This window comes from Atractosteus spatula, chromosome 13 (genome assembly GCF_055471065.1).
Source record: "Atractosteus spatula isolate fAtrSpa1 chromosome 13, fAtrSpa1.hap1, whole genome shotgun sequence".
NCBI classification, from domain to species: domain Eukaryota; kingdom Metazoa; phylum Chordata; class Actinopteri; order Semionotiformes; family Lepisosteidae; genus Atractosteus; species Atractosteus spatula.
The window spans coordinates 2,795,325-2,818,179 of record NC_142718.1 but is presented as its reverse complement, the minus strand read 5'-3'; the positions used below and the strand labels follow the sequence as shown (position 1 = coordinate 2,818,179).

General features: G+C 51.5%; 1 protein-coding gene across 2 annotated transcripts; it reads right to left on the bottom strand.

Moving 5' to 3' along the window:
• Positions 1–503: 503 nt before the first annotated feature.
• Positions 504–18,289, bottom strand: LOC148821637 (GTP-binding protein 1-like). Of its 2 annotated transcripts, XM_088930670.1 has the most exons (14): positions 18,043–18,289; positions 17,297–17,491; positions 13,696–13,807; positions 13,221–13,401; positions 12,345–12,693; positions 11,884–12,007; positions 11,564–11,678; positions 10,290–10,434; positions 8,720–8,902; positions 7,956–8,091; positions 7,354–7,532; positions 6,494–6,655; positions 5,060–5,110; positions 511–3,433 (listed from the first exon to the last, which is right to left on the bottom strand). In XM_088930670.1, the coding sequence occupies exons 2-14, from the start codon at positions 17,480–17,482 to the stop codon at positions 3,329–3,331; spliced, it is 2,028 nt and encodes a 675-aa protein (XP_088786796.1). In that variant the 5' UTR covers positions 17,483–17,491; positions 18,043–18,289; the 3' UTR covers positions 511–3,328. The 2 variants fall into 2 exon arrangements, with proteins under 2 accessions (XP_088786795.1, XP_088786796.1); XM_088930669.1 differs by lacking the exon at positions 5,060–5,110 and having other exon boundaries at positions 504–3,433; positions 18,043–18,285.
• Positions 18,290–22,855: the final 4,566 nt, after the last annotated feature.

The window sequence follows — 22,855 nt, the reverse complement described above, 5'->3', positions numbered from 1 at the left end:
CTCATTCCAGCGGCTGTATCACACTGCAACTCCCAGCTGGCAGCCCACTGAAGCTCAGCAGGTGAGAGCCTGGCCAGTACCTGGAGGGCAGACCTCTGGGGAAAGCTGAGGTTGCTGCTGGAAGGGGTGTTAGTGAGGCCAGTTGGGGGGCACTCATGCTGAGGTCTGCATGGGTCCTAGTGCCTCAGTATAGTGGCAGGGACACTGTCCTGTAAAAATATGTATTATCACATCACCCAGGTGAATGTATAGCAAGACAACTTAAATTTGGTGGTGAGAGAGGGGGGGACTTCATTACCTGCAAAGCTCTTTGAGTGGAGTGTCCAGAAAGGTGCTATATATGTATAAGGTTTATTATTTCCAAGGTCACAGACAGGGCTGAAGCTTAGTTAAGGAATATTAAATATTTGTATTTAACACTGATCAGGTTGAGCACTGATGAGGCTACTTCAGCGATACAGCACATTTCCCAAGACAACATGAATCAAGGGTCCACAACTCTGTTTTTATCTGATAAAACTTTTATTTCATAAAAGGATGTAGACCACAATCTTTCACCTTGATGGTAATTATTTATAATGTGAAACATTTTTTTTCTCAAAAATAATCATGCACTAATTTAAAAACTTTGCAAAAAAAAACACAATCCTGGTAGTTTTTTTTTTTCCTTTTTCCTCTGGTCATTAACATCTCACTCCATCTTCAGGCTACATCTGTTTTTTTTAATCATTATATTCAGAACCCTTCCCAAGAGGAACCAAATTCCTCAACCAAATACAAATATTAGGCTTTAAAAAAAATTCTAGATTTTAATAAACTATGTAAAAGTAAAAACACAAGCTTGATTAGTGACCCAATTTAAACTGTCAGCAACCTGCTGAAAACAATCACATCCCCACAGTGGTGGGGCAGTTTCTCTTGCTGCACAGAGCAGGGGGTTCCAATTAATGATTATAATTGTCAGCCTGCACCATTAAAATGTAAATATTTCCATAATGCTTAAATAACTCAAAAAAAATACCTTCAACTCAAAAGTGACCCCCCCCTCCCCCCTCTCCATTGAAATGCAATTCTGAACTATGTAGCAAGACAGCTTAACTTGGGACAGTGGTCAGTTGGCGTTCTTAAAGTCTCATTTATTCATCGATGTTGAAAGATCCAATGTTTCCCAGGTGTCAGGCCCCTCTGCTCATTGTAAAGAGAACAAACACTGCCAGTCTGCAGCAGGACAGGTGACTGATTCACACACTTCACGGGCACGCTTCATCTACGCCCAGTGATGCAACACAACACATGCAATTGGTTTCTACAGTTACCACTAAGCTTTGACCACCTAACATTCATTTAAATAGTCAATCACAGGGCAGTTACTTAGACTGTGATTCTATCTGTAGCAGGGGTGCTCATCCCTAGTCCACAAAGGCTAAAAAAAAATATTTTTGTTTTCCTTCAACATGCATTTTTTAAAACTAAGAAAAAAAAAAGATTTTTACTTAACTGAATCTCAACATTTTCTGCTCAGCACAGAGCATCTAATAACACCTCTCCACCCAGGCCACTGCAAATTAGACTTTTGCTCACAGTTTGGGATAAGTTAACTAAGCAATTAAAACACCTGATAGAGACCGTCTCATCTGCGCCCTTCAACACAGAGCATCCTATAAACCTGGAGAGGAGATCAACTCATTGTAATCTGATAGGTCTGGGTGACCCAAGATATGTAGAGAGAGATGACTTACAGACTTAAACGAGATGAGCATACTGGACATTCCCAAAACGGAGAAATGCAAGATACCAGCTTTATACTGCAAAGCATTTACTTCAGCAATTTAAGCATCATGCTCAACCTTTCACCTGGGATTCGAACCCATGACCCCAATGGTCCAGAGTCCGGCAGCTGAGGGTGGAGAAGCCTCGGGCTTCTGAAGATTTGAGGGCTGGAAGGAGAGGAATTAAAAAAAAACTGAACAGGTGTTCGAGAGGTTATGACCAGAATCGGGTCTGTTAATTTGGTGGGTGTTCGCGATTAACAACGATCCCCTTCCATTCCGCTCCTCAAAGATTAAGACACTCGCCAACATGCTCCAGGACCTCGGCTGCCTCGCTCACCGGAGCAACGGTTCAGTGGAGAGGAGGAGGAATCGGGGCTGGGAAGTCGCCTCTCACTTGAACCTGGAGCTTCCCAGTCCTGGTCCTCGCATCCCAGGGTCTGGGGGACTCCAGGGATCCTGAACCTAAACCACCACCTTGTACAGACCTCCCTGTCCCACAATCCGCCGGGTCTCCCAACTCCACTCCAGGTAGCCTCTGGTTCTCTCTCTCTGCCATAGCGGTGGTTAAAAATACTCGCACCTCGCTGTGGAAAAAAAAACTGCACACACCCACGCTCCACCTTCGGTGTCGTGTTCCAGCAGAGCTCTTTTCCACTATCGAGCTGGACTCGTGTATTTTTCTAACCAAGGACAGAGTGCAAAAAAAAAACAAACCAAGCAGGGCAGATCGAGTGCGTACATCAGCGAGCACTGGCCCAAGCTCCAACAAAACCCAGCAGATAAAGCAGCCCTTCGGGACCAGGGTTGAGAGCCACTGACTTAAAATAAATACTAATTAGAGGAAGTCGTTGCATGAAATAGATATGCTTCATGCCGCACACGCCAAGTCACCACGCCCACCGACGAACTGGTCCTGCCTGTAGGGTCTTATCATGGAGACCCGGCTGCAACCTGCAGGACTGAGGGCCTCACTATGGGGACGTCCAGGACAGAGGACTGGACTGGCCCCATCTTACAGTTAAAAGCGCTCCCTTCTACACCTCTCAGAGGTTAAAATTAAACTCTGCCACAGACATGCTGGGGGGCTGGGGAGGGGGTGGGAGGTTGCAGTACATTAACTGTGGAGGAATTACTCTGCTGCGCTACTCTCCCCAAGATAAGCTGGCAATGCGCAGAAACCTTTTTTAATATCGGTGAACCGACAAACTCGTTCTGTAATAGGGGAACTGACCGGGAGCTGCGTCGTTCCGGGCCTGATCAGCGCCAGGAACCCAGCTCCTGCTGCCTCGCTCTGGGCCCAGCTGGCGCCAGGGGTCCCGTTGCTGCTGCTGCGTCGCCCCGGGCCCGATCGGCTCCGGGAACCCTGTTTATGCGGCGGCCCTCCGGGCTGGATCCGCGCCGGGAACCCGGCCACGACGCAGCCCAGCACAGGTCATTGCCAGCTCGCTCCTGGGAGGTGGAAAGCTAGTCCTGCTCAGGCCCGGCGCTTGCAGAAGAGGAGAGGGGGAGGAGACCGAAGAGGAGAGCGGGGGAAGCAGGGCCGGCGGGCGCGGGGTCTAACACGCCCCTCCCCCCCCCGCCGGCGTCGCCGCCGCGCAGCTCTGGGACTTCACCTTGTGTCGCTGGCCGCCCCGGCGCCGACCCCCTCCTCCGGACTTTGGCTGGAAGAATCACAAACCACAATGGAGAGCTGGTGAGCGGAGCACAGCACAGACAGGCTGGCTTCCCGAGAAGGAGCTAGCGTTCTCATCTTTCCCCAACGAGCCTCCCTGTCCATTCCCACGCTCTTCAGAACAGGGCCATGAAGTGCCAAGACGTTTTCCATTCTTACCAATGTGAAGGAGATCCCAGACTACAGAGAAAGCAGAAACGCCAAACTGTGTTTCATTAAACGCCGATGCACAGTCTCACAGGAAGCTGAAAGTCAAATGGGTCAGTCGAAGCTCATCGTCATGAAGTGGTTCTCTTTCAATGCTTATATGTTAGCTGCGTACAAAATGCTGCAAGGAGACTGGTTGCATTCATACAGCCCTTTGCAAGGATACGAAAGTGCTCCGCTTATAGGAGAAGGCCCGATTCCCCCCTCCTGAATTCTCCTGGGTGACATGTGGCAGCCATTCTGCACCAGCAGCCCCACTGCACATCGAATCACGAGGAGGAGTAAGACATTACTTCTACAACTGAACTGAGGAGGAACTTTAGGGAGGAGCCAGATCGTGAAAGATCAGAGTTGAATTAAGGGTTACCCCTACATTCCAGGACAAGTATCCAAAGAACAGTTTGGGGCATTGTTTTGGAAATTCTTGTTTCGAGGAAAGAGCGCCACCTACTGGTCCACCCACACCACTTACAGCAGCAACCTGGCTATCCCTGGAGTTTTCCCCATTCAGCCAGTTTTGGATCTGCTTGGTTTCGGAGCTCTGGCCAGTTCAGGCTACAAGGTGGCAATGCTGCTCTTGGTATTTAACATTTCTGACAGGATGTGCGCGACTTCAGATAAATAGACAACAGCTTCACAAGGAAACCATTAACAAGCGATAAACACGCGGCTTGAAGAAAACTCTTGGGTTTTACATCAGGTGTTTTGCTGAGCCCAGCTACCATGTTTCAGAATAAGGGCAGAAACGAATCAGCCAGAATCTAAACAAGTTTAAATAATGAGGCAAGTCTGCAAAAGGGGGGAGGCCATGTCTCTTCTCCAGCCTGCTTGGTTTTTAGCAGCGAACTGATCCAAGAACCTCACGCTGCTCTTTCTAACGGCAAAGAGCCCTGTGTCTGGCGCTGCAGGAGAGCAGGTCGCCTGTACTCTCTCTGGCCGAAATACCGAGATGAAGAATTTACTCTATTAGATATAAAAAAGTTTATAATAAATGCTTGTATTTGTTGAGTACATATAATACAGGACAGCACATAATGCTTATGTATTTGCTAACAACTGTAACGGTGTAACTACTGTACTGTACCGTAAGTGAGCAGGAGGAGTGCTATTATCTTCCTACCTGTTGTTTATAAATCAGCTAATGACTATAACCTCGTTATTCAATCAATCAACCAGAAATGGTATTGTTTTCGTACCTAGGTACTGTTCTGAATTAAGGTGAAGCCTGGGTGTTTGAGGGACCCTTCTCGAGCCCTGGAACCAATCCGAGATCAAAACTCAGGAAGTAATGGGAACTTAATTTCCTTTGGGTTTACACCTTGAGAGCACTCAAGGGAAGGAGGGAAGTTCCCAGCAGGACTGAGGCTGTGCCTATCGGGTTCTGCTCGATCTCCTGACAGCACATTACCTTGTTCTCCTTGTTGATGTCTTTGCTCTGCACGTCCTCCTCCCCCACTGTCTGATCCCGAAAGCAAGGAAACGGGAAAGGGATGGAGAGATGGAGGGATGGGGGGGGTCCGAAATGACCCCAAATGGGGGAGAAGACGACAAAGAACAGAAGGAACGGGAGAGGGGTCAACAAAGCAGATGGGAATAAAACCATAAGGAGAAAGTGTACAGGAGCCCAAAAGGGGCACAGAATGAAGGAAAATGTGCAAAAAAAAAGACAAGGGAACAGGAAGGAGGGATGGCAAGGGGAGACGAGTGATAGAAAGGGTAAAAGGCAGTGGGAAAGCAAGCGAAGAAGGGGGAGAGGTGGAAAGGGGCGTATATGAGAGGGGAGGTGGAGACAGGGAGAGACAGGTTAGCGAGAAACTGCAGCAAGAAAAGAAAGCCAGGGCTCGGACTGGGAGCCATCAATCCCCTGGGATACGAGCCGATTCGGGCAATACGGACTTACAAAGACATTGAAGAAGCAAAGCTTATCTGGATCCTCAAAATATCCGCCAATTTGGGCATTTGCCAAAACACTACTCTCCGGAGGGTGACTGGGACACAGCGCACGATCCTGTGACCCTCGCGGCACACGACCCGTTGGATCGGCCTGCCGTTTTCGAGAAGAACCCCTGCTCGGAAAAGGGAAAGAGCAACCACCCATCCGGGTACCAGTCTGGACGGCTCTCTAGAGAAACTGGAACTAAAGGGGGGCTGGCTCTGCGTTTCTCCCACGTCCTCTCAGCCGCTGAATGGACAGGCACGCTCTGCAGCGCATTTGGACCCTTCAGGAAGAGCGAGCATGGTGTGCCGAAATGGAAGTCACGCTTCAGAATCGTTTAAAATTGACTTCCTGCGTGCAGATGTTCGGTAGATGACTCAACTGGACTAAATCATTTGGCAAGTAAAGGTGAAGTACCTTCACCTGACAAGTACATGAGTCTGCATGGCAAAACTCATGGGTACAAGTTGTGCAAAAACTGTCGCTCTATAAAAAAATTAGCTGGAGGTGGCCTGCTATGGTAGTTGGATTGTTATCTCCGGCTGCATTATGCAGCTTTGGTGCAGTGCAGGTCCTGGGTGTAAATGCAAAGAGTAGCAAAGTTCAGGCAGGTCTCGATAGACGAGGGATACAGACTGACCCAGGACACAATACAAAAAGAAATGTGCCATCATAAATGTAGTGTCCGATCAGTCAGTGTGTCTGTAATAACCCCCCTCTCTCTCTCTGAGTGCAGTGTTAATGTACTGGAGTGTCCAGTCAGTGTGTCTGTATGAACCCCTCTCTCTCTCAGTGCAGTGTTCATGTACTGGAGTGTCCAGTCAGTGTGTCTGTATTAACCCCTCTCTCTCAGTGCAGTGTTCATGTACTGGAGTGTCCAGTCAGAGAGACGGTACTGCCCCTTACCAGTGCTGTATGCGGACTGGCCGGCCGTCCTGTGGCAGCCGTCTCCTCATTGGTAGACCCTGGCCCCTCCTCCCGCCGGGGCGGGGCCATCTTCTTGGTGGACTGCATCTTGATTTGAGGAGGCTTGGCATTGGAGGGCATGTTATTGGTGGACTGCAGCAGCTGATGAGCAGGAGAGAATAAAGCGCTTCAGTGAGACTGACAAGTCTTCGATCTCTCGGGCCACCAGCCCTGGCTTTTCAGGTTTTCCCTGTTCACATCTGCAGAAGGGTTCCGTTTCTGCGCCTGGCAGATCGCGTTCGTTAGACTATTTACAACCACGTTCGGGTCCCAGACCAAACAAGTGTTTTACTCCCTCTGCAAAGCAGCAGAAATTACACGTCAAAAGATAAGACACTGGGCCCTGTTTGACTTGTAGTCTCAGAAGAGGTGGGACCCCTGGAGAGGACTCGGGAAACACTGGCAAAGCTACTCTGCTGCGCTCCAATGCAATCCACAAAAGGCTCCAGACAATTTGAGGTCACCTTCAACCCCAGAAGTGCACATTTACCCATCCCACCCCATCCCTCCCCCTTTCCTGAACCCTAAATTTACACCCAGCCGCACTGCGTACCAATTTCCACCTGGTTAGTCCCAAATTAAGCTTCTTTAAAACTGAACTTAAACTGCTCTTAATTTCCTCCCAACCTCCCCTGTCCTTTCTCTACTACAACAAGCTACCCCAGACCTGAATCATCCCTGACTGCCCCACCCCAGCCGAACACAGGACCCCCCCTCAACCCTCTCCCAGGACCCAGCCCCACCCCCCCACCCCACTCGTTACAGGCCAACGACGCCCACACCCACAGCTGAACCCTGACCTTGGTGATGGTGCCCACGGCTTTTGTGCGCCCCTCCCTGAAGACGAGCCTCTGGTCGGTGTGCAGGTACTCTGGGGTCTTGATGAAGCGGAAGTGCACCGTGGCCTTGTCTCCTGTCCTCAGGCAGTCTTTGTTCATGGACAGGATGGTGGCCGTCTGTCTGATGCTGCCACAGTGTACTGAGAGGGGGAGAGAGAGAGAGTCTGTCAGTGTCTCAATCGCAGCCTGCTCTTTCAGCGTGTCAGGCTGTCAGTGTCTCAGTCACGGGCTGCTCTGCCAGCGTGTCAGGGTGTCAGTGTCTCAGTCACGGGCTGCTCTGCCAGCGTGTCAGGGTGTCAGTGTCTCAGTCACGGGCTGCTCTGCCAGCGTGTCAGGTTGTCAGTGTCTCAGTCACGGGCTGCTCTGCCAGCGTGTCAGGGTGTCAGTGTCTCAGTCACGGGCTGCTCTGCCAGCGTGTCAGGTTGTCAGTGTCTCAGTCACGGGCTGCTCTGCCAGCGTGTCAGGTTGTCAGTGTCTCAGTCACTGCCTGCTCTTCATCATGCCTGGGTGCCAGGGTCTCACCCAGGTCCTGCTATTCCAGTGTCTAAATGCCAGTGCCTCACCCATGGCCTGGTAGCGGGGACTGATGGTAGTAGGATGATGCAGCACCAAGATCTCGGCCTCAAATTCCCAGGAGGCTTGTGGGTTAAGGCGGGGCGACACCATCACCATGCCCTTCCTGATTGAAGAGCGCTTGATCTGAGAGAGAGCAAGAAAAGACAGGAGTCAGACCACCAGTTCCCAGTCCTAGTGCTAGGGACCCATTGCTAGATCGGGTTTTTATTTAATTTGTTAAGAGGGGCAGAGAAACAAGTCATTTGCAGGTGGTGCATAAAGAGCGAGAGCCCAACAGAAAACAGAAAAAGATACTGCGTTGTCTTGAGTCACGTGCAGGTTAATGCCAACACCTTCAAAGCCACAGTCTGTCTGCGGGTCACGCTGCAGTATCACAGATTCCCCTGGGGCCTTGCTGCCACGAAATCCAGATTGTTTTTGCAAATATTGCTGAGTGACACGGCAACGTGCAGGAGGACAAGACCAGGATGCCTAACAACTAACGTGGGGAATTGCACTAAAAAGCTAGGATGTGGTATTGTAGCGACAGGAAGGTGGCTGTCTGTCTGGTGCTGCCACAGTATACTGAGAGGGAGAGAGAGAGTGTGCCAGTGTCTCAATGACTGCCTGCTATTTCAGTGTGTCTGGGTGCCAGTGTCTCAATCACTGCCTGCTCTAGGTGTTTGTGCCTGCTCCTCTTTGTGCTCAGTGCCGCAAGGCCGCTCCGCCATCCACCTCACTGCTGCCAGGCTCCGCTAGTTGGACCCCTCACCTTCTTCAGCGCGAAGGAGGCCGTCTGCCCTCCCCGCACCTCCTTCACGGGCATCCTCTTGCGGTGGATGGACTTGACGGCGATGGGTATGAAGCTGCCCAGGGGGTCGGGACCGAGGAGCAGGATGTCGTTCAGCCGTATCAACCCGCGCAGAGTGGTCCCCGACACGACCGTCCCCACGCCCTGCGAGGGTGGACATCGATAACAGGATCTTTATACTCCATTTCCCTTTCTCATGCTAATACCACAGGCATATAACGCACTGCCATTACACTTTATAACGTGCCCTTTCAATAACAGTAATAACAACAACAACGTTTTATGTAAAGGCACCTTTTCATCCATACATTTTCTCACCACATCTTCCAATTCTAGGTCACAGGGGAAGTCAGAGCCTATCCCAGCAAGCAACGGGAGCAAGGCAGGACACTCCCTGGATGGGACGCCAGTCCACCACAGGGCGGGCGCACGCACGCACGCACGCACGCACGCACGCACGCACGCACCAGGGCCAGTTTTCTCAAGGCCAATTAACGTATGAGTATGTCTCCGGACCATGCACCCAGAGGAAACCCACACAAACCTGGGGAGAACATACAGACTCCACACAGACAGCACCCCAGGGGCCAGTACTGAACCCAGGGCCCCAGCGCAGCACGGCAGCAATGCTGACCACTGCACCACCACCACCGTGCCACCCAGCACCCTTTCAAACAACAGCAAACCGCTACCAAATAGCACCCATGGAGAATACACCAGGCAAAAAGAAAGCAAAGGGGAAAAAAAGGCCTGCAGTTTGCCTTCAGGAAGCCAAAAGTAAAATTCAATTATATGGTACCACACATGTAGTGGAAAGACAGCTCTTTCCGCAAGGTCTGGAAATGCCAAGAATGGCAAAGACTGGAAGGGATTCGTGCAATGAGCACCAAAAAAGGGGTGCTGTTCACGAGAAGGCTCCTTCGCCCGTTGCGACGATTGTGGTCTGCGACAGGGTGAGGAGGCTGGAGTCCGACAATCTCGGATTTGGATCTGGATTATTCCTGTTCTGCTCATTCTTATCCTGACCGCTTATACACGTTAGAAGGAGAAGCTTAAAGCTCTGACTGTTACTGAGAGTCAGCAGAGCAGTTTCAGGCAGTCCACAGACGCCTGGACACACTGAAGCTTATTGAACACCTCAGTTAGATGATAAACAGTAAGAAAGGTGTTACACCAATCCTGATGGGATTATTAATATCTGGGCAACAGACATATCAAAAGGTCTTAACAAAGCAATGTTATGCAGGTGGAAAACATGACATGAGCTTTGAGCCAAAAGTAGCATCAATTTTATAAATGATGCTTGATGTTTCTAGATCACTAATTTCAACATCTGTCCAAGTCTGCTACAGATACTACTCATAAGTTCATACATTACAAGACCATTTAAGATAGTAAAGATATTCAGGATTTAACGGGTAATTTTACATGGCCACTGAGTTTTGATGAATGTTCGACGGAGCTCAGTAGGGGAATGTGACTGTGAGGGGTTTGTAACGTGCAGAATGCAGGCAGTGTGGGCTGGACTCACAGGCACAGAGTACGTGTCATCGATCTGGAACTCGGCGGGCTCCTCGTCGCTGTAGGACGTCCGGGAAGAGAGCAGGTTCAGGAACATCTTCAGCAGGTCCATGTTCTCCCCCGTCACGTTGGAGATCTGGAATATCGGGCACATCCTGGGCGCACGCGCAGAGTCAACATGCAGAGAGGGCAAGACGAGAGACGTACAGACAGACAGACAGACAGACGAGAGTCAAAGCCTGGCTTTGCTTCTGAAGAAACCAGCACCTTTCAGCGCAAAGAGTCCCCCTGCCTGCAGGCGCAAAACCCACAGAGATCGGAGAGACAGGAGGAGACCCTCTCCACCTTGGCCCATCATATCCTCCTCTCCGGTCTCTCTGTGATCTGCTTCTTGTCCTGGCACTCAATATAAGGACTCAAGGTAAAGCAAACCCATTTTCTCAAACCCCACTGTCCCCAAAACCTCCCCTGGAGAGAATTCATTCCCCCCCAAACCTTCAACCCTGCTAAGGTAGCAGGTCCCCTCCTTTGCCAGCAACAGAGTGTCCCAAGAATCCCAAATCAAATGGCAGTATTTAGGGGTATAGTCAGCAAGGCCTTGATGATGCCAGTCTCATCCCAGGCTTGGACAGGCTCTTCCAGCCAAAGACCTCTGCCCCACACATACACAATGTAGAGCTCCACCACCTGACGCGGCGTCTTTGCTATAAAAGCCAACGAATGGAGATGGGAAGGAGACCTGCCTCTTCCATGCTTACGAGTCGGAGTTCGTTTTCACTGGGGACTGGAAGTGTCCGTGGTCACCTGTCAGTGCATCAACAGGACCCCGGTCCTTCCTTCTGTGTCAAGTCTCAACCATTCCTCACCAGCAGCGCCTATTTGTTGCTCTATCTAGAAAACCTCACAGCTGGCGAGTCTGTGCCACCGGAACTTAGCGACTGCACTGACCTCTGGTCTTTCCTGCTACAGGGGAGTGCACACAAGATTCTCTCTGCAAGCACATTTAGACCTCCTGTGCACGCTTTACCAGTGAGTCAGGTAGGAAAAAAAGACATACGTTTCAGTCGGATTTTAGCTTCAGGCTGCCTTACCTGTGCGCCCACGTACAGCGCTCTCAACTCTGGCATTAGCTTTGAAAAAACCCAATGGCCGATTTTATCTCGCACGACATGACAGCCGGCAGCTGTTAAAACCCGAAATGGATCAAAGCCCTAAAAATCAATCCGCGCAGCAGGTTACGCTGAAGCCCCAGGGCCTTCCACCCCCGCCCCGCCCCGCCCCTACCTCTCGGAGCTGAAGTTGGAGGCCGTGACGATGACGTCATCTTTGTTCTGCACCAGAACGGGTATCTTCCTGCAGCCGGGGGACTTGAGGAGCCTCTGTAGCAACTTGAGCGTCTCTGAGGGTGACACAAAGGGACACGCGGTCCTTCAGGCCATCCTAGATTGACAGCAGCGCTGGGGCAGCGCAAACCGCCCACCAGCTAACACTTCGACTTCGTTAAGAAAAAGGGGGGCACAGATTCTGGCTTTAAGAGCCTAACGCCAAGGTTCTCTCCCGCTCACGCGTCTTCGGTATCGTGCCAGGTGGCAGCCGGGCCTCACCTTGCAAGATGTTGGCGGGGCACATGTCGATCTTGGTAACGACCACAAAGACAGGCACGTTGAGGGCCAGGGCCAGCCCCAGGTGCTCCTTGGTCATGCCCACGATGCCTGCATTGCTGCCCACCTGTGGGGAGAAACAGGTAAATTGAGCTCCGGGCAACTGCGACTGCACCGGCCTCGGTCCTCAGTGACCAACGTGTCTTTGGCCACAGACAGGACATTGCTTATTTATTTTCAATAACAACTATATGACTGAATCAATTGAAATAAGTGGCATATATGAGACTGTGGAAGTGCGTAACCACTTCACCAACTGCAAAAAAAACCTCAAACTTCCACATCACACACCAGACCACCTTGTAGCCTGGGTCTCATAAGCTAAGGATGAAAAGCACAACACCAATACTTAAGAAAAAAAATCCATCAGTCCCTCCTCCTCTCCTTCTCCCTCCTCCTCTCACCATCAGCATGCAGAAGTCGGGCAGGTGCCCCGTCATGCCGAACACTGTGGTCTTCAGGTACTTCTCGTGACCGGCCAGGTCGATGAAGGTGATGACCTTGGAGGACTTCTCGCAGATCTTGGTCCAGTCCAGGCTGCCCCCGTGGCTGTCGGGCTTGTTGACCACCTGCCCGCACTGGTCGAAGCCCAGGATGTCGTTGCCCACGCTGCTGGTGCGGCCCGACTCCATCTCGTGCTTGTGCCGGAACAGCTTCTGGCGGGCGAAGCCGCGCCCGTTGTCCAGCTCGCCGTGGGTCAGCACGCCCAGCAGGGTGCTCTTGCCGGCGTCCACGTTGCCTACGACCGCCACCCTTCGAGAGAGCAGGAGAGGAGGGGGGGCGGGGGATTAACACACTGTGCACCCCTGGATGCACACTGGCAGCACAGAGAGCTGACGCTGGACACAGACACCAATTAAAGGGGGTTCGGGGACAAAATAAATTCACTGACGGCATAGAAAAATTTGACAAATTCAGAATTAAGCACAAAACTGTGAATTTTGTGGAAGTACTGTGGGTAGCCGTTGCTGTTGCGAACTGTAGCAGCCCTTCCCGCTCACTAGTCACTGTCATGAGTACTGCCATGTGAAGCACGTGTGAATAAGTACAGGTTGTGAAGCAGACATTTCACTGCAGAACTGTCCCAGCGTGATCTGCATGCGGAGTTAACAAGTAGCATTTGTTGGCAAAACCATCCCCAAGTCGAGAGCACTATTCTTTCTCACCCCGAAATATAACAATAGCGCTGCTGCGCCAGTCACCACAGGCAGGACCCAACACTACACGAGCACTGACGGAAGGAGGGAGAAGGAGAGGTACAGGCTGTAGACATGACCTACCTGACCTCCAGGAAGTCCGCCTCCCCCACCCTACGCCGGATGAGGTAGTCCCGGACCTTCCCCCCGGCCTCGCAGCGCTCCCTCAGCAGGATCATGTCCGAGTCTAGCTGCTCCGACAGGGACTGCACAGTGGCCACCGAGGCCTGCAGGTCGGCCTCACTCAGGCCGTAGTCCCCGCCGTCTGGAGGAGGAGCAGGAGAGAGGGAGAGGAGTGGGATAGGGGTTAGAGGGAGAGGAGAGGGAAATGGGAGAGTGGGGGGGATGGCGGAAGAGGAAGAAGAGCACAAGAGGAAAACAGACAGAGACAGACTGCATCAGCAGGCGATTGCCGAAACAGAGAGGGGAGGCGGGCGAGCAATTGTGAAACAGGGAGAGAGAGAGAGAGAGAGAGAGAGAACGCAGGTGTGGCTGCAGGTGAGAGGAGGGGTGGGGCGGTGGCAGGAGGTAGAGGAAAAACGAAATGGGGCTCTCTTACCGGATCCCACCCCCACGACATAGATGGTCTCCCCGCATCCCTCCTCCATCCTTTCCCGGAGCTGCCTGAGGAGAGAGTCGTACTGCTCCCCGCTGGGGCTGACCAGGGCCAGCTGAGAGAGAGAGACAGAGAGGGAAACAAATAAGCGACGAGGGAGTGACTAGACGCCACAGCGCGCAAGACGGCAGAGACGACAAGAGGATCGGACGCCAGCACGACAGGCGAAACACGGGATCTGACCACAAGGCCCCTAAGCTCTTGAACGTTGCGTCTGATCCACGTCGGGTGTTAAGATCGAACCTCTGCGTTGACACATCACAGCACAAACCCGCACCAACCCCTACACCTTTTGATGCGTCGGCTCTTTTCCCAACAAACTGGGTCCACCTTGGCGACAACTCTGTACCCGCTGGGGGTGCCGCCCCTCTGTAGCAACGCAGATAAGACACCCGTCGCACACAGCAGGGTGACCTGCTTGAGATCCGACCACCGCGCGGTCTTGAACAGACAGCGCTGCACAGGAGACCCGGGGACTGGTTACTAACCGGCAGAGACCATTCGGCAAACAGCGAACAGGCCCGTATTTGGTTAAGGTTCTCGTTTCACGCCAACTAGCTCATAAAAAAAAAGGGAATCGGCTAAAAGCACACACCAGGACTGTAAGGGATCGACCTGCAGGGCAACAAGCCTGAAGAAAGGCAGGCAGCAGCTCTCGTGCTGGAGGGTCTGTGCTAAAGTTCATTTTCTCCTTCACTGCCCAGCCAAAGGTTTTGGCAGGGAGCATGACAAGGCATGGGGTCTCACAGGGGCCGCCACATGGGGGCTCCATCCTACCCCATAAACCCCAGATCCGCACAACAGGGCCAGACAAAACCGCAGCTTCACATTAACACCGCGGCCACCACCAGGTCAGAGGAAGAGGAGCTCTGACCGTCTCGTTTCGGATATCAGGTCCACTGCTCATTGAGATCCATTCCACTCGCGGGCAACGACCCAAGCACACCGACCTCCTTTCCCCAGGAGGACGCGGCTGGCGGCTCCCCTGCACGGCGACACGGGGAGGATCACTGATCCGAGCGCATCGATTCGCCAAGCCAGGTCAGCGCCGAGGCTCGCCTGACGACGCCCAGCCACCTCCCCGACCGCTGCGCAGGGGCGCGCGCTGGACTCCGGTGTGGCAAGGAACGATGCTGTGGACTCGGACTCGGACCCGGGCTGCAATGAGCTCTCCTGGCTGTTCTTTCACATGATGAAAGTGCCATGGTACCTTGTTTTCTCACTTTCCCTGAAACCACCAGCCCCAGGAAGTGTTACGATGCTCCATCTACGCGACAAACCGTTTCCTTCGGTTTCATCATTAACTTTGGAACCGGTTTCACTTTCTCTTTAAATGCTTCTCTTAAACGAGCCCACTGTGCTTCAGAAAAAATCTGCACCACTCATATGAACTGGCCTTTTTTTTCTACTGATTTCATCAGAAGTGTTATGCATGCATGTTACTCCCCTTACATACTCATTGAGCTGCAATGTTGTCTTTAGTTTCATCGTCATATGGAACCAGTTTTACTTTCTCTTTAAGACTTCTCTTAAAGGGGCCAGCTGTGCTTCAGACTAAATCTGCACCTCTCGTGCGTACTGTGCAGTTTTTATACCAGGAAAACTGGGGGATAAAAAGCAAAACCAAACTGTCCAGGATTGTGAAAATAGCACAAATAGAACTTTTCTTAGCCTTGGGCCTGAAAAAAAGAACCAGGAGGAGTACCCGATTCAAGAATTTAAAATCCTCAAACGCTTTTAAAAAAAAAGCCAACCCCAATGAACTCTGAAGTGGTTTTAAAACCACAAGAAGGAAGAACTTTTTTTACACAAAGGGTGGTGGGAGTGGGGAACAAACTGACCAGGCATGGTGTTGAAGCCGATATCCCGGCTTCTTTCAGGACACAGTTGGATGAGATCCTCCAATCGGGATAGGATTTTTACACAAAGAGTGGTTGGAGTGGGGGACAACCTACCCAGCCATGTTGTTGGAACCGATACCCTGGCTTCTTTCAAGGAAAAGCTGAATGAGATCCTGGGATTAATTAGCTACCAACTACCCAACAGGCTAGACGGGTTGAATGCCTTCCTCTCTCCGATTATGTTTAAGTTCTTATGTTTCACTCCACTGGGTTTCAATTTTGTATTTGTCAAAGACCTCTGCCATTATATTAAAGTCTGGCACTTAAAGTTCAGCGTCAGGACCTACAGCATTAGAAAGGCATGAGAAACAGACGATTTGTTTGAAGAGCTTAATTGTTATGTTGTACATGTTCAATGTTTATTTTCTAAAAGGTTTTGGACCGTTCGGAAATAACCTTGCTGTGTTTAGTTATGAAATTATCTCATTACGAAACTCGCCGAATTAAGACTATGCAGGCTTTTGTCTGCCGACGGTTTTCCGACATTTGCTTACAGCGGGTGGATAAGTGCACAACGCAAAACTCCACAAACAGCGTCGTTGATCTTAACTTCTTACTCTGCCTTCAGCAGACACACTACTGTGGATGCTAGCAATGACAACTAAATCAAACTGCCTTGTCCCCCAGTCAGACTCCAGAGAGCACTCTGCACAGCTTTCCTGAGAGGCGGGAGCTCACTGCTCTGCCCCCACAAGCTGCATTAAGTGTAAAAAGACCTGACTTCACAAGGATGACGACAGCCCAGAGACACCGCGACACGGTTGTGCAAGAGCTAGACTGGTCAGAGCACGCTTTGTGACCAATCAAAACCACTCTGGGCCAGCGGCTTCCCTGGTTTCAGCGCAGTTTCATCAGAGCAGGAAATACAGAGGCTGCGGGAGGGAGCTGCCTTTGTTAGGTTGCCTCTTACAGTGCAGAGTTTCATCACTCTTCAACAACGTGCCATCTCCTTTCCAAGGGCAGCACAACCAGGGGAGCCACTGGTCTTCATGGCCTGAAGCAACTTCATAGGGACAGCAAAGTGGGGTCAGTGTGTCTGCAGCAGGGCTGTCCAGTCTTGGTCCTGGAGGGGTCAGTCAGCTTGTCTGCAGCAGGGCTGTCCAGTCCTGGTCCTGGAGGGGTCAGTCAGCTTGTCTGCAGCAGGGCTGTCCAGTCCTGGTCCTGGAGGGGTCAGTCAGTGTGTCTGCAGCAGGGCTGTCCAGTCCTGGTCCTGGAGGGGTCAGTCAGTGTGTCTGCAGCAGGGCTGTCCAGTCCTGGTCCTGGAGGGGTCAGTGTGTCTGCAGCAGGGCTGTCCAGTCCTGGTCCTGGAGGGGTCAGTGTGTCTGCAGCTCATCTTGACAGGTCAACGTATACGGTACGAAAGGTATTAAATAAGCACACAATTATATCCATTTCACGTGTTGACATGCGTTACGTTCTGCATCTGATCAAGATCCAGCTGCTGTACTCAACGAACTCACTGCCCTTATCGAGCCCCCTGGAAACCAGAAAACGTGACCCAAAAGTGACTTATTTTTCAATTAAGGAAAACACAAAACACCATATGGTGACAGAACTATTCACTTTTTTCTCGTTTATATCCTTGTGCGAGTCGCTCTGCCTCTCCAAAAATAATTTAAAAAAAAAAACAGACAGAGGCCTACCTTACTGGTGAAGTCTAGGTGATCCCCGGCCTCGCCGTTGAAGATCTCGCCGTCCTCAGGGCTCTCTGCCCGGGCCACGTCCTCTCCACATCCCGGCACCGGAGCGAACATGCAAGCGGGAACCGGTGACTCCACCGCCGGTCCGGGACCCGGGCTCAGGTTCGGCTCCGCCGGTACCGAAGCCATCCCCTCCAACTTCGACACAAAAAAACGACGCGTACAGACGTCTGTATCTGACCAAACCGTAATTTGAGAACTGCTTCTAGCAACTAGCAACAGTGCCGGTTTATCAAATGCTGGTTATATCCCTCCTGCTGTCCGTACCGCTGAATTTGCCGACATAATTGACACGGATAAGGCGGAACTTCTAAGAGGCACCACGTTAAAATATAAAATGCCAGCGCCACTACTCAATTTTTTTCCCCCCCAATTTCTCAGAGCATGTTTTAGTGTTTTGTTTACGATTTTCCTCCTCTCTATAGAAAGTGCCTTAAAATACACAGCCCGGCCCCCCTATGGTGATACCCCGCCCCCTTTATTAATTATTCATGACGCCCCGCCGTACGCAAGTTGGGCCGCAGTCGGTGCCCCCGCCCCCGCCGCCATGCATTTGCAAACGAGCACGCACGATTGAGCCAATCAGAAGCGGCGCTTGTGCGCGGCAGCGGGGTTTCTAATTCGCCGTGCGACTCGCTGGCGTCCGCTCACACGTTGCTTTCGTGGGGGTGGGGGGGAAACATGCGTACCTTCCACGGTGATGTGTCCACGCAGCCACTTTCTGGGCAGGCTCCGCACCGCTCGCTCTCTCTCTCTCTCTCTCTCTCTCCCCTCCCTCGCCTCACTCTTCCTCTAGCACTCCCCCCCCTCCCGCTCCCCGGCGACCCACGCGTTCCCTTATTTCCACGCTGTCCTCGGAGACGGTAGGATAACGGAAACCGCTCCTCGGCGACAGCCCGCCACCTCTTCCTCCTCACGAGAGCGGCACGCAAGCGTGTGCGGGCTCACGGTCGCTGACGTCGGCGCTCCCGAGACCCCCCCTCCCCCCCCCCCCGATGATGCAAAACCTGAGCAAGTGCGGCCTACCGCGCCGGCGCAGTGTGGCAGCAACGCGCTGAGCTGCGACGACCGATAGGCGTTCAGATATAAACCGCATTTTCCTGTCCAGCAACCACGGAAGACAATTCAGCTCCCACCCCACCTTTCAGCATCTCTCCCCCTCGCTCGGCACGATCTTGTAACCCCTGTTATGTCTCCCTCATCCTCTGTGTCACCAATCCGTCAACACTACAGTAAGCGCCTTTTTAAAATATATATCACGCTTATCAAGTTCCGTGTTTATTGTCATTATACTCATACACAGGTATATGGTATGACGAAATGCTATTTAGCTAGCTCTCAGGTGGTTAAGTAGTACAAAAACACAATACAACAACACAATACAATACAACACAAAACAATACAATTGTATAAGAAAAGAAAGACAACAGGTAATGTGCAAAACAACATCAGTTGTGCAAACTCATACATCAGCAGAATGAAATAAAGGATAGAAAATTAGGGGGAGTGAACTTCTTGACATGTGAGGTAGAGGTAGATTTCAATGTGTGAGTTCTGATAAGGAGAGAAGGCGCTGTGAGGGTTCAGATTTTGGGTGAGAGAGGCTGGGAGTTTAATAGTTTGATAGTGCGGGGGTAAATATTTATTCAGTATCATCAGCCATGAAAATGATCACCTTACACAGCATAATAAAACGTTCATCTTCCTCTCTCCCCAAAAACAGCAGTGAAAACCTACACCAGAAATCAAGACCAAATTCAAATGAGTGGATTCGAAAAGCAATTGCATATAAACCTCCAACTGTACACAGTTCCATAATGATTATGAAACACTATCAACAAGTGTACATTATTATTATCGTTTAATTCTATAATTATGATTTAATGTAGTTGCGTGCTGTGGTCTTGTTGCTGACTCTGAAGCTTCTGGGGTTGAGCAGGTAGATAAACACGCGTCTGTGAGACAGGGCTCCAGTTCCACGCCCTGTGACGGGAGTCCGCTGGGGAAGGAGATAGTACTGCCGCTGTAGTACGCTAGGGGGCGCTACAGTACAAAACAATTATTCCAGCCTTCGAAAAGATAAGATCACTTTATTGGCCAGATACAATTTCTTGCATTAGGAATTCATTTTTTCCCATACCCCAGCTTGCTCTCCATGAGACACACAGACAGGGAGAGAAGCTGGGGGTCAGAGCGCAGGGTCAGTCATTTATACGGCGCCCCTGGAGCAGCTGGGGTTAAGGGCCTTGCTCAGGGGCCCAACGGAGTAGGATTCCTCTGCCGGCCGCGGGATTTGAACCGGCAACCTTCCAGCCACAGTGCCACCGCTCCGCCCCAGCCAGGAAACTTCCTGGGTCAGCCGGGCTGACGCATTCTGGTCGCGGTTGAAGATGACTCCCAGGCGGCTTCCTGGTCGGGTGTTTGCACGAGCTTCCTGGACCCGCGCGGGTAAGCAGGGGACTTGCGCGAGAGGAGTGCCGCGTGCCCGGGGCCGCAGCTGCCGCTGGTGCCACGTCACCGCGCCGCGGAGCCCGCGCGCCTCTTCGGGGGACAGTGGATCAGGCTGCGTCTGCTATTGAACATCTGTTCTTCCTGCGGTTCCTGCTGTGCAGTAAGCAGGCAGCGTCAAGCCCTGCGCTGTCTTTCTGCTACAGATCGCCCTCTATGAACGGGTCCTACTAGGTATTAACAGACCTCTTCCTCATGAGCGAAGCAGGGTCACAGGCGGAGCACAGGTTACCGGCAGTAAGGTATACTGTGTTACACGTAAGGACACTGTACTATTCACAATAAAAAAGCGAGCCCGGATGTTTAAATGAGTTCTCTATTTGAGCCGCTTGGCTAGAGGAGAACGATGTCCCATTTACACTGACGGCCCGGAGTGTATCTGCCGAAGCAATCCGGGGGTGAGGTGTCCTTGCAGAGCAGAGCAACACCCAGAATTTACTTCCCGCGTCCCTCCGGACTGGGGTCCAGAGCCCTGACCGCTGCTGTTCCGGGCCATTACGTCATATTCTAGTGATATAAGAAAGTCTTTAGGAAAACCCGGCTGTGGCCAATCGGCTGAGCGATTTGATGCATTTATTTACCTGGTTCACGAACCTCAGCTACAATGCCTGAGAGAGTCATGACAAAGCACCCCGGATAGGATAAGACTGAAGCAAACACTGAAAGAAAGGCCCGAGTGGTCAGGCGGTAAGTATTGGAATAATCTTTCTCCTGTCCGGGGAGGATTGCGGAGAGATTAGACGCGCCAGGTCTGCAGGCACACAGCGGCTTTGAGCTCAAGCGCAGGCTCAGCTCACTGTTAGATGTGTTTGCGAGTTTCTCAGTAAACCCTTGGGTCATTAAAGGAGCGATCCGTGGAAACTAAATCCATTTTTTTGCAAACAAAAGTTGGCACTCGGCGCACCCTAAGGAGGAATCCTGCATCGTGTCTCCAGGGTGCAGCTCCGCGTATTGTTGTTCGAGCAATGTGCTTGTAAAGTCAGGATATTTTCTCTCATCCCAGATTCCCACAGATCCAGACCCGTGTTTTTTTATCTTTATTTGCTTGGATACGGCTATGGAACTCGCACTTGAAATAAGTTTTTATTGAAACACCAGAAATACAAAAAAAAAGACAGAATATAGAAACAGACACAGAAAGAGACACTTCACAGCCAGAGGAATTCACAAACCCGGCGGTGCGCTATGCCCGTGAATCTGAAGGACGTCTGACGTCACTGGCAACTTCCGGGCGCAGCACCTGCTTGCGCGTGGCTTCGCGGCCGGACAGTTCGACAGTGTACCTCGTGACGGAGAAGGCGCTCTCAGCTGACCCCCTCTGTTCCAACACAGGACTGAGCCAGATCCCCAGCAGACGAGCGCTTCGGGAAGAGTGCAGACGCTGTGAATATTGCGCCCCCGGTATCACTCTCGCAGGGGCTAACGACGGGACTCGTGAGAGTGGGCTCACACCCCCCCCAGTGTGCGCATCCTGCAATATCCAGGTGCCTATAGAAACACTCGCTTGTGTGCAGTATCCGTAGTCCTAGTAACACTAGCGTGCCGGTGCATCTAGCGTCCCCAGAGAACTTCACGTATAACAGACAGACAGGGTTGCTGTACAGTGCACAGTCAGCGTTAAGAGTTTTCAGTGAGGTGGCAGCCATTTCGGAACTATTTTGAGAGTTTGAGCCTCCCTGGTGTACCACTAGATCTTCATCTGTCGCTACTCCGCTGTTTCCTGATGGCACCGGCCTTCCTGGAGACTGTTAGTGTAATTCGTGGCCTCTGTTTCTGTGTCCCTCTTCTCCTTTAGTTGTGCTTTTTTTAAGAGAAAAGATTTTGGGAGGGACGTCTGAGAGGGTTGAACATGCTGTGTTTTTCCCTCTTCAGTAAATTATTCCCAGAGAACACACCGTACCAACGCGACTTGTGTGTTTATCCTGTGAAGCATGCATTTGCGCGGGTTTGAAAAATACAATACAGATCCCTCAGTGACTTCGACAGCAGTGTGTTCAGCTGGACAACAAACTTCAACGTCCGCCGTTATAACATACTAGGACGGTCCCTTTAAGGAAAGCGACCGAAGCCGTCTGTCGGCTCGCCTGGATGATAAGTTCGGCTGTGTGGGGGCTGTAAACTGTGAGCTCATGATTTGTCCCAGCACAGACCTGCAGAGCGCCAGCCGATTCGGGGTTTAATCCACGGGCTGGATTGAAAAGGGCAGGTGTGGTCACTGACAGAAATTCTCTCCCCTGAGTCACTGTCCCCCACTTTGTGCGAGAGGGGGTCCGATGTCCGGGCCGCTGAATTCTCGCGCTTTTCGACCCGATCGGTCAGGTGAGCGCATGGCTCTGTGGCTCAGGATCTGCGCCTGTGCCTGGGAGGTTGCCGGTTCCTATCCCGCGGCCGGCAGAGGAATCCTACTCCGTTGGGCCCCTGAGCAACCCCAACTGCTCCAGGGGCCCTGTATAAATGGCCGACCCTGCGCTCTGACCCCCAGCTTCTCTCCCTGTCGGTGTGTCTCATGGAGAGCAAGCTGGGGTCTGCGAAAAGACACATTCCTCATGCAAGACATTGTAAAGGGTTAATAAAGTGATGTTAATCTCTAAAAAAAAAAACTCACTTCCTCAAAAGACACAGGTGACGCCACGCTCCCAGGGGATAGAACACCTTCGCTCCCTCTGGTTCTCTGCGGGGATAAAAAAAAAAAGACTATAGCTGTTTGCCGAGGCACTTTGAACAAATTTGAAGAGGTGTTGAACGCAAAAAGCACCATTTAAGACAGATGAGTGTTAATATGGCAACCGTCTTAAATAGTAGTAATAATAATAATAATAAATGTGGATGAGGTTTTTAAGACTTGTAAAGATAAATCTCTACGCTCTGACCTTGGGCGTAGTCTAGCTAAGCAGTCATAAAGCTGCAACAAAATCAAGTGCCGTCTCCCCCCCACTCACCCTCTTCTGATTGGCGAAGGAGCCGCGCGTCCGGCTCCAGCGGCCCCCCCCCCCA

Excerpts from the sequence above, each read along its gene's own strand:
- LOC148821637 (XM_088930670.1), bottom strand. The coding sequence starts at position 17,482 with ATGGCTTCGGTACCGGCGGAGCCGAACCTGAGCCCGGGTCCCGGACCG. Across the intron at positions 13,808-17,296 it reads ACCTAGACTTCACCAGTAAG|CTGGCCCTGGTCAGCCCCAG; the intron begins GTAGGCCTCTGT and ends TCTCTCTCTCAG. Across the intron at positions 7,533-7,955 it reads TCCCCGCTACCAGGCCATGG|TACACTGTGGCAGCATCAGA; the intron begins GTGAGGCACTGG and ends TCCCCCTCTCAG.